Source organism: Rhodamnia argentea, chromosome 9 (assembly GCF_020921035.1).
Source record: "Rhodamnia argentea isolate NSW1041297 chromosome 9, ASM2092103v1, whole genome shotgun sequence".
In the NCBI taxonomy this organism is placed as follows: Eukaryota; Viridiplantae; Streptophyta; class Magnoliopsida; order Myrtales; family Myrtaceae; genus Rhodamnia; species Rhodamnia argentea.
The window spans coordinates 10345351-10356800 of record NC_063158.1 but is presented as its reverse complement, the minus strand read 5'-3'; the positions used below and the strand labels follow the sequence as shown (position 1 = coordinate 10356800).

Here is an 11450-nt window from a genome sequence, read left to right as displayed (position 1 = left end):
TTGATTGCAAAACCAATAAATCATGCACATCTTCCCATGTCACGAGGTCCAACATCGTGAGGTCTATTTACGTCTGATCACGGAGGTTTCAAAATCATGACGATGAGGAAGACATAATGCTCGTCTTCCTTCATGCCTGAGCCATGGACCGATAGCCCCATCGTGTTGTCGTCAGTGCATATAACTCTGATAACTCTGATGCCTCAGCGAATTCATGGATGTACATATAACTTGAATAACTCTGATACCTCGGTGAATTCAATGGTTTCAAAGAACGAGTCCAATGCCTCCACATCCCGCAGTGAGATCAAAACGCCCGAGTCGAACCAATAAACAGTAAGAAATCAAATGACGACAGTTACACAGAATGTGCAGCTCATGGCGCAAGAAACATTGAAAAAGCTCGACGGCAACAAATCCTAAAGACGTCGGTATTCCACTATGTAAAATTCCAGCCATCACCATTGAATACGATGTAGGTTCCGCCCATTCAATAAATAGCAACCCCAACAAGACAAGCCAGCGATTTTCCAAATATCAACTGAGTCAAGGAATGGTCCGTCACTTCGTCTGCACCGCATTGCCCCGCGAAAATTCTGGCTGGTTGCATCAAAATCCCATGCAGAAAGTTCGCAATCTATCTATACAGGGTGACGCCTCCTGCATATTGCGAGGTGCATTAGCCAAATAAGCGATAGTCTAAAATCAACAAAACATCCGGTGCCATCTTATTGTAACTGTACTGAATATGAGCACAATCTGGGTCAGCTCAAGAAATAGACTAAAACTGGTCTTACAACTGACTTTGGCAAATTTCTATGCCAACAGCATTTAATTTTTTTTTTTTAACATACCAATATGGCATTCAAACTGAACGCATCATGAATTAGTGCATTGAATCATTTCAAAATTTTGAACATGGAGTAATACTCAAGAAGAAGAGGAGCCAAGTTTTTACCTCCCCCAGTAACCAGTTGATCAACTTAAATTCCCATCAGTAAGATTTTTGTAATCCCTTGTGACGGATTTTGTCAGACCATTGTAAAATGCATAAAGATAGTAACAAACCAAGGAAAGCATTTCAACATAATTGTAGGGATGGGCAACTCCGAATGAAACTAGAAATGATAATAGTCACCATACAATGTGTCAATTTCCATGCTAAAAAATCCACAATTAGATAAGAAACTCAATGTGTTACCTCTTGGGTCGGCCTCCTCTATCTTCTTCATAGTCCATCACTCCGCCAGGTTCAGAGTAGATCTCATGCCCTCGGAAGTCAATGTCAGCCTGCTTACAGGGTGTAACTTCTGCCAGCACGTAAGTAAGCCACATCGACCAACGTATCCCAGAACTTGAGCAAGGACTGATGCAACCAATAAATGTGCACACCCATATACATACAAATGTGTGTGTGCGTGCGCGCATGTATTAGCATACTCAAGTACTATGGCAATTTCAATACCATTTATCTCCTAAAGCAGTGCAAGCTATTCAGCCAGACATAGAAGATATTAAAGCTCGATTGAGTAAATGATGCTCGCCACTGCAACTTATACCACATTTTTCTATTCTTTATTCAGAATTGGTGGAATAAGATCACATGTGCCAAGCAACTATTTAATACATAATCATAATCCTAAGTAGTAGCTTTATGTGGTTATAAGATTACATGAAAACTTGAAGGAAACAAACTTACAAGCTTAAGAAGGTACAATCCAACACTTATGAGAGAGAGGGAGGATTTACTCAGTGCAAAACCTGATGAGTGCAAAAGCTATGGGAAGAAAATAGACGTCAATCAAAAGGATAAGCATGGGTCTACTGACCTTGAGAGAAAGAGACTTCTTCACCTCTTCCACTCTCTCTTCGACATCCTTCTTGTGTTTCTTGTCCATCTCACTCATAGTATCAGCCCATTTTATCTTTTCTTGAATAGAATGAAGAAGATTGTCTGATGTACTCAACCTAGGAATTCGTTTTAGTACATCAGATCAACATATGCAATCACCGCATTCAGGTCAACCCCTCAAATAAGTTTCCAAACTCTAAATGTGCTAAATGCAGCTTTTACAAGATAAAAAATAAATGGCTTGCGCCTCAGAAGTCATTCAAAGGCGCAAGCCAGTCTGCCTGAGACTTTATAAATCAAAGGATCCTTTTTCTGCTAGAATGCTTGACAGCATCTCTATGTACAGTGCATTCGAGAAACATGTTAGGCCAACTCATGGAAAAGTCGGAAAACAAGAGTGCCAATCAAAACAATAATAGACAAGTTCTTCCACCTAATTGAAATGGTGTTCTTCTGTTAGAACTAAAAGGACAAGCTTTCATCCACCAATCAAATAATTGGCAAATTAATTAACTAATCTACCACTGCCACTGTCACCATTCTTCCCACCCACTTCATCATCATCACCATCATCATTGCCATAAAACCATCTCTATTACAGCCACCTTCACCATAGTTTCCACCTAAACCACCACCACTGTCATCATCCATCATCAGAAATAGTGCTACTCATCACTGCCATCATCCACCATTCCACTACCACCAGATCCAATAGACCACTAATGATCCAACTTTGATCTCCTCCCAATTAATTTAGCAATTAAATGACTTTTAACTAAATATGTTAGTGAAACTACCAGGATGTTATGAAATGAATAATAGATGAAGTGCCAAGCTTGATGAGGTTAAGAAGTAACACATTATTGTAGAGCATGGATTTTCCACTTGTCTACTCGAGGCTATGTTCCATGCAAGAAACAAAGATAACTTACCAGTCTGATAGTGTTTTTATCATATTCCCAAGTTGTCCAGGTCTCAAATCCCTCCCTGCAGCAAATTGCACCTGCAATGCACCCGACATAAAAATTCACATCACAATATACAACCAAAGACAAGCAGTGTCGATCAAGGAGAAAAACAAATTCCACCATTGTAAGAATTTCATACCTCGAAGCATCTTCTCAACTGATCAAGCTTTCCTCTAACTATACCCTGAAAAGACAGGTAACAAAAATAAGCACATTCATTGTGCCTCGATTGTTCATTATGCAACTACAAGTTCGCAACTTCTGTAATATTTTCACTTCTCTTCTACCCAAAGAAAAGACAGCTGCCAGAAACAAAGCTGATGCTCACGAGGATTTGCAGATTTGTATTATTTTTTACATTTTTAGCACGAGAAATGTCTCAACGACAAGGAAAGCCAAAGTTCAGACAACAATATCCAAATCATGGTGGTGCAAGGATATATTTGATAAAGCCGACAGAGAACTTACCGCATACATGCACTCATTAATAAGAAAATCTTCAAGTTCTCGCACATTTACAACATCTAATTCCAGCATTAGTTGATTGTATGGTAGCACCTGAGAAATGAACCCATAAGTCAGAGCAAAGAAGTTTAAAAAACTTGTCAAAGAAAATTAATCATCTAAAGAATCGAGCCAATGGTATAAGTTAGAATAATCAGACTAAAACAAATAAATTAACATAAGTCCAACAGGGAGCATTATGTGAGGAAATTCTCAAAACTTGTTACCACATTGGAATAGTTCCTGGAAAAGACAAGATAATCCATTGTTTCTTCATGAGCAAACTTTCAGCTCATAGCCAGTCTGGGGGGTACAAAGGCCTTTGACGAATACAAGTTTAGTTAATTATTTATTATTTGTGTTTTTCAGTTTCTTTTTGGGTGAGGGGGGCAAGACACACAGAATAATATTGTATGCCAAGCAGAATCAGGTCGGAAGCTTGCTACAAACAATGAGTGATGAGAGTTGCAAGAGTCGCATGACGCAGTTCAGAAGCGAATATTTGACAAATTTTCAATAAACTTCATTACCAACTGAATATGAACTAGAATGATCAGGACTAAGTAGAAATCCTACAATCCTCTTCCATCTAGAGAATGAGATCCTAGAAAATACTACTCCATGTTGAAAGAGAAAAACCTAAAACCCTCTCCAAGAAAAAAAGTAGAACTAAATAAAATCCGAATAGACCTTTTCTAATTGGGATTGAGGCCAGAAACTAAACTCGGCAACAGTCCAACCCCAGCACAAACTAAGTTTAAGTAGAACAGGCATATCAATCTTATTCGAAGGAGATATGATCTCCAACTGATTGATGACAGTTCAATATTCAGATCAACATCGACATGCTGCATAATTGTGAACTGCATAACTGAATACTGACAACATCAATATTTTGGAATCGCTGGCTGTGCGTTTTCTTGGATTACTTTATCAACTCTTTGTACTTAATCCAACCCTAACATGCCTCCACAGGTGGTATATCCCACTAAGAATAAGAATGTGCTAACACCTAAGCATTGTGCAAAAAGCCATCAGTTCACAATGTATCACCTTGTTTGTCTCGGCCAGAGTAAGCACAGTAAGTTGCTTTAGTTTGAGGACTTGATCAGGCACCAAGTGTGGTAGCTGGCCAGCATTACCTACAACTCACAATGTTTCAGGGCATTCAGTTCAAGCCATCACGCCCGTTCAAGAATAAACCAAGCATCTGGAGGTCTTTGCTAATCTTATATAAACAACTTTCTTCTTCATAAAAGTTAAAGATATATAAGCCATATATTTATGCCCTAGCCACAAACCAGAGGAGGGAATAATATGAGACACAAAATGAGTAACGTAAGTAACAAAAAGGAATGCTGAAGTGTATGAGACGATCATAAGTTTCATGGCATACAAATAACATGCAAAACAATCTAGGTCATCAACAAAAGGTAAAAGAATGACAAATGCATCAATAATTCTAACCAAATGAAGGAAAACAGGATGGTAGGATCCTACCTTGGACTCAGCTCATTAAGTTTAAACTACTATTGCCAATCTAAAATCTAAGAATTTAGCAAGTTATCTGATTATGCTTTCACCCACAAACAAGAAGAAGATCTACGAAGAGAGCAGAAGAGAGTCCTTAGAAAATAGCAAGCAGATAGCTTACTTCTGTAATCACTCCACGTGCCATGAGCAAACAAGCGTAGAACAGCAAGGTATACAGAATACTCAGTCCCTTCAAGCTGCATGGAATTTCAAAAAGAAATGAGCAGGAATTTTTGCATAAGAGGATACTCAGAGAATCTAAAACAAAATAACCACACAGATGATAGATGCAAACTCACTGGAAAAATTTGCAAAAAATGAAAATGTAGACTAAATCAGGTGAACCCAGCGAGAAAGATATGGATAAGATAAACAGATGGGGAATAAAACAATACACGAATCTCCTATACTTATAGATATATTAGGATACTACGTGACTGGAGAGAGCTAGATACACAAAGGCACAGACAAATGAAGAGAACCGCCGGTATGCCAGGGGAGCCTTTCAGAAAGGCTTAGTGTTACTTCGATATGCCCCAGTAAAGCATTTGGATAGAACAAAAAAAGGGGACAGCTCAAAGGATCCATATTTATCTCATTCTTCTTTTGCTGATTTTAAGTGTTCATAACTTGATGCTCTAACCTTATGATAAATTAATGTTTCTTGCTGATGTACTTCAACAGTTTCCTCTATCAATAAAATTTCACTTTACCTTTCAAAAGGGAAAAATTGCCTTATGGCATCTTTATGCTACAATGATATAAACTCCAGTCAGCTAAAATACCAAAAGCAAACAGAAGAGTAGAAGAATTGCATGTTCCCATAAATAGAATGAGAATGACATCTGCAGAAAACTCTTCAGCAGTCCAGACAAATGCTTTCTCCAACTCATCCTCATACCCAATATCACCTTAACAAAAACTTACAATGGCTGATTTCTAAGGGTGAACTAGAGAGTGTCCTCTCAAGTACGGATCATCTTGTGCAAAACTCCATATAAGAAATAATCAAATAACAAATGCCTTGAGCATGTAGAACATTGGCAATCCCAAACCGAGGCACATTCCTTTAATTCAACTAAAACTACTGCTTTTACTTCTATAGGAAAATATACTAAGCTAATATCTTGATTCTCATGCAGATAAAGAGAAGATGCGAAAAAAAAAGAAAAAAATAAAACTACGCGAATCCATCCATCTATGATCCGGCAATCATCCATATCGTCCCAACTAATTCTGCTATTACAATTCCCAGGTAAATACCAAATTTCCTACCATGAAAGGACAAGAACAAAGTAGGAAAGCAAAGCAGTAAACACTCAATTGATCAGAAAAACCGCACAAAAATCGATGAAAAGCCAAGAAAAACGGGAACAGATTTCAAAAGATAAACAAAAAAAAATTGAGAAAGCCACGATACCTCGAGAACGTTGGGGACGGAGAGGATCTCGGAGAAGGCGAAGAGGTTAGGGTTGGAGGTGGCTTCGGCGATGAGAGGAGAGAGGGCGGGGCCTTTCAGGGAGGAAGCTTGCTTCACGAAGTAGTCAATGAGCTCTACCTGTTTCTGTTCTACGTCCATCCTGTACCAAAATCGAAGGAAAAAAAAAAAAAGGACCTAATTCCACAAAATTCTCTGTTGGGTAAGTGAAAGAAGAAGAAGAAGAAGAAGAAGAAGTATATGTCGCTAGCGAGAGAGCAAAAAGAATCGAGAGCTTCAATGGCGTCCGAAGCTGAGATTTGAGAGCAATCGACTGGAGAAAGAGGAGGAGGAAATTGAAAATAGGGTTTTTTTTTTTTTTTCCTATTTCTCGTTTGTAGGGAGGGTGTTGAGGGAGACAAGTCTTTGAAAGAGGGAGGAGGGTTTTGTCTTGGTGGACACCTCAACACTCGCCTTCTACAAGTGCCGGTCAAGGTTTCACTTTTCTACGGCGCTCGTTTTAGCGCCATATCAAAAATTTATTTTTTTTTTTGGCCTTTTGCCTCATGACTATCGATAGAAAATTCCATATAAAGATAGGAAGTGCTCTTATTTTTTTAAATAGAAATTTGAAGTATTTCAAATAAAAATATAAAGTGACTTCATTATTTCGAATAAGAGCACGAAATGATCATGGTCAAGCCAAATAAGGGTCTAACGTCAGTCGATCGACCAAATATTTCGACCAATTAAGGACATTTTCTTCAAAGTACATTTTTAACTTAATTTTTAATTAAATTAAGTTAAGAAATAAGAAAACTAAAAGTCAAAGATTTAGATGTACCATTCATGTTTGATCAACAACGGCACCGTCATTGCTTGATCAAACATAGTGGGCATCTTTACGAAATGTTGAGAGATATTTATTACCATTGGTCGTTCATCTCCACCCATTTCACACTTCAAAAATGTCCTAAGCACGTATTGCACTTTTGCCAATTGAGATATAAACTTTTTAATTTTGACAACTCAATCCTAAACCTTTTGCATTTGTGCCAATTCAATCATAAACTTTTTTTTGTGCCAATTCGGTCCTAAACCTTTTGCATTTGTGTCAATTCGGTCCATTTGGCCAACTTTGGCTAGCCGGTAGTAACGTGAATAATTTTTAATAAATTTCAAAATTATTCTTAAATGTTTATTTTTTCCTTCTTTTTCTTTTTCTTTTTCTTTCTTCTTCCTCCAAGCGATCATCGCTGGCAATCGGCCAAAGGCTAGAGCTGGTGATGTCAACCTCACCGGCCTCAGGCGAAGCTTGTCCCCGTTGACCACTAGTGAGGGCAAACTTGACCATTGCTGGGTGAGGTTCGCCTCGCCCCCACCGGTCACTGGTGTGGCCTAGACCAGCCGAAGGAAGAATAAAGGAAAAGAAAAAGAAAAGAAAAAGAAAAAATAATTGCAAAAGTCATAAAAAAAAATTGTCCACGTTAATGCTAGCATCCATGATAGCACGTTCCGGTCAAAGTTAGCTTGATGGATTGAATTGACATACATCAAAAAGAATTTATGACTAAATTGGCACAAAAAAGGATTTGGGACTGAATTGGCCCAAATGCAAAATGTTTATGATTAAATTAGAAAAATTAAAAGGTTTAAGGCTGAATTGGCAAAAGTACGGTACGTTTAGGACTTTTTTGACAATTTACCTTCCACTTAACCCCTAAGCTTCACCTTAGCTTCGGAAGAAGCTATAGCTGTCCCATTTTCAATTTTTTCATATGTAATAAACTATCATTCGATGTGTACACGTTCAAATATTGTTGTTTCCAACCATATTACCGCATGAGCTTGTTTGGAATTAGTTGTATGAAGAGTTCATTAGTTAGGAATTTTTTTTAGAGCTTTAACATAAATGCAATCAAAACCGTTTTCGTATAGAAAGATTGAATTAGGTGAACTTTCATAATCAAATGAACCAATGAACATACTTCTTATTGACCTGAACTTTTGGGGTAAACAACCGTCTGATATAGCATTAGAACCTTCAACTAATAGTTTGAATCGCTATTATTATCCCCCTTTTTTATTTTTGATTTGGTCCTATTTTTCTAGTTGTTTGCTTCAACAATATATCCCAAATGTGTGACCAGGCTCACATTATCTAAGTGAAAGGACAATGGCCTACATTACTCTTCCCGTGTGAAATCAGTAAAAAGAAAATTTCATGTACAATATTATATCCTGACGGGTATGCTAATAAAAATTACATAGTTTGAAATAGTATATACACAATGAGGGAAAATTTCTCCAATCGAGTCATAAACATATTATATAGATCACATTTTAGTCCTAAACTTTTTAAATTTTGCCAATTTAGTTCTAAATATTTGTGTGAATCTCCAGTATAGTCCTCCAATTTACGTTGGAAATCGCTAACGGTGGTCCGGTGGTGCCGAGACCTTTATGCAAATAACATGTATTTTAGGTTATGATCAATAATTTTTCGTAGAAGATTTTATGTTAATAATGCTCTAGAAGTAGGAATTTTCAACCGTTACCAAACAAATTTCTGTTCCATGAGCAGAAATTTTGTCGTGTTATCAAACACATTTTTTGATCGAAATTAAATTACGGAATAGAAGTAGAAAAATTAACTTCTAGTCAAAAGTTAATTTAAAGCAGTGTTGTCATGTACGAAGTACGTTACTCACGAATTATTTTACTTATAAAAAAGTAAAAAGTTAAAATCAATGCAAATAGAAATCCTAAGGTGTTTCACATGAAATTTGTGACACCCTTGACCCGACCCCAAATGCTACATCGAAGATGCAATGTCCTTCGTGTGTGGTGACTCATTGTCACTTGGAGCCGAAGCCGGTCATGACCGCGAAGTCTAGTTGTTGGCGGGTGAGGTTTCATGGCGTCCTAGGCGCGCCAACCTCAATTTGTCCCTTAAATTTGTATTTCATACTTCAATTCATGTGGAAGTGATATTTTGATTATCTAATACCCTACGATTATGGCGAAAAGGAAAACACACAAGACAAGCACATACGTATTTATATATGCGATACAAGCCTATCACTTCTTACTATATATCTAAATTACATTACCTATTTTAGTATATGTTTCTATATATATCTAACATCGGAATGGGCAAGGCTACTCCTATCTCCTCTAGTGGCGTGGATACTCAAAAATTGCCCATAAAAAAGTCTTTCTTTCCTCCATCTTCATCAAAAACTCGCGTCCCTCCATTGCTTTCTTACATATCATGCGGCCACCCACCACCATTGGAACCTGGTGGTCCATCGAATTCTCTTATCGGGCCAATGAGATCTTCACCAAGTAACAAGTATCACGCCATATATCAATGAGGGACCCAATGATCTTGTCCCTCTTCCATATAGAGGGTTGTGAGGTAGCGGCAAAAGGCGGTGTCGCCCTCTATACAACATGCGTAACTTCCATTGATATAACAAGACCAAAGCGAGGAGGTGGGATAGTGGCCATACCTACAAGTCTGAAAATTTAAGGGGTGAGAACAACTTCTCGGTAAGAGAAAATCTAAACCAATGTTATGAAGTTAGCTAATATAAAACCCATGAGACATGCAATTGAAAAATAAATCGGCAAGAACACTTCCCCATCATTTCGGTTCTATAAGCAATTGTAGGCAAGCATGCAATTCTCAACTTTTCATATTCGTCCCGCACTCTTTGCGGGCCCACCGATCTTTTCTCAACGAGGTATCTCGGCGTACATTTTACAAATATATCGAGGCATCATGTGGGGCAACCCATTAATGACTCAAGAATTTACTTCCGTTCTTCCATTTGATTTGTCCCATACCAAATCTCATGGTCAAGATGCACTTGCTTGCCCATGAATGAGGCATATCATGTCATATATTATTGGTTCATCGCTATAAGTGACAAGGCATGAAAAGAGCAGGCAAGCTACACTAATTTTCTCATGCAAGTACATAAATCGACACTAGCCTTCGCCCTAACAAAAGTTTAGAAATTCACTTACTTTTGTGAGTACGGTTAGCTAAAGACGAGAAAAATAGTATGGAGAAATGGTGGTGACGTGGTGCCAATGGTGGCTTGAAGTGGCGGCAAGATTGGATGGCCAGAAAGTGAGAGATAGAGAGAGTAGAGAGGGAGGCCTGAGGTGAGAGGGGTTTGGGGCCAAAAATGGAGTCTTGTTTGCTATTTATAGTCTTCATTGGCTTCTACCCCAAGTTATTGTCCTCGAAAACCATACTTTGATTTATAAATATCTTTCTTGAAAATCGTGTTCTCAAAATATCTTTATTGTAAATCGTGCACAGGACTAGAAATATCTTTCTTGAAATCCATATAAAGATTTAGAAATATCTTTTTTAAAATTCGTGCAAAGATTTAGAAATACCTTTCTCGAAATTATGCAAAGATTTAGAAATATATTTCTCGAAACCTGTGCAAATATCATTCTCGAAAATCGTGTAAATATCTTTCTCGAAACTTGAAGATCTAGAAATATCTTTCTTGAAAATTGTGTTTTGTCTTTTCAAAGATTTGGTGGTCATTACGGAGGATTTTGTAATCTACTTAGAAAGTCGTGTTTGACTTAGTCAAAGATATTGAAATCTTCATAGAAAGACGTGTTTGACTTTTCAAAGATTTTATAATCATTACAGAAGCTTTTCCAATTATTACAGAAGATTTTGATTTGACTATTCAAGTATTTTGTCACCATTATAGAAGATTTTGTTTGACCCAGTCAAAGATTCCGTAATGATTGCAGAAGATTTGGTTTGACTTTTCAAAAATTACATGATCATTACAGAAGATTACGTTTGACTTTTCAAAGATTATGTAATGATTACGATTGACCAAGTCCAAGATTTTGTAATGATAACAGAAGATTTCGTTTGACCAAGTCAAAGATTTTCTAATAATTATCGTAATCTTTTTCGTAACTCGTGCCTATGAATGTCAGAAAATCCCAGTGCCACTGTCGTTGAGAGGAAAATTTGTGTATTTTCTATTAGAGTCGTAGGTGATAATTGGATCGAGGGCCGGATCGAGTTTCTTGATCTCCGGTCATGACCGGTTCACAATCGAGCCTTAATAAAGGTGCGGCCGGATTTACCGTAGTACATGACTGAATGTGCTACACGGCATGGCCA

General features: G+C 37.6%; 1 protein-coding gene across 4 annotated transcripts; it reads right to left on the bottom strand.

The window, feature by feature from the left end:
* Positions 1 to 396: 396 nt before the first annotated feature.
* Positions 397 to 6734, bottom strand: LOC115730801 (COP9 signalosome complex subunit 7). Of its 4 annotated transcripts, none has more exons than XM_048285390.1 (10): positions 6524 to 6734; positions 6278 to 6454; positions 4979 to 5054; positions 4378 to 4472; positions 3289 to 3378; positions 2960 to 3004; positions 2785 to 2855; positions 1830 to 1968; positions 1202 to 1310; positions 397 to 660 (listed from the first exon to the last, which is right to left on the bottom strand). In XM_048285390.1, the coding sequence occupies exons 2-9, from the start codon at positions 6434 to 6436 to the stop codon at positions 1239 to 1241; spliced, it is 747 nt and encodes a 248-aa protein (XP_048141347.1). In that variant the 5' UTR covers positions 6437 to 6454; positions 6524 to 6734; the 3' UTR covers positions 397 to 660; positions 1202 to 1238. The 4 variants fall into 4 exon arrangements, with proteins under 4 accessions (XP_048141347.1, XP_048141345.1, XP_048141348.1 ...); XM_048285388.1 differs by having other exon boundaries at positions 1202 to 1290; positions 6524 to 6733; XM_048285391.1 differs by having other exon boundaries at positions 4378 to 4466; positions 6524 to 6730.
* Between the last annotated feature and the right edge of the window lie 4716 nt (positions 6735 to 11450).

Bases quoted from the DNA above. Each gene is read 5' to 3' on its own strand.
- LOC115730801 (XM_048285388.1), bottom strand. From the start codon at position 6,436: ATGGACGTAGAACAGAAACAGGTAGAGCTCATTGACTACTTCGTGAAG. The intron at 3,005-3,288 runs GTAAGTTCTCTG...CTGTCTTTTCAG, and splicing joins TTAATGAGTGCATGTATGCG to GGTATAGTTAGAGGAAAGCT. The intron at 1,291-1,829 runs GTCAGTAGACCC...CCCTGTAAGCAG, and splicing joins AGAAGTCTCTTTCTCTCAAG to GCTGACATTGACTTCCGAGG.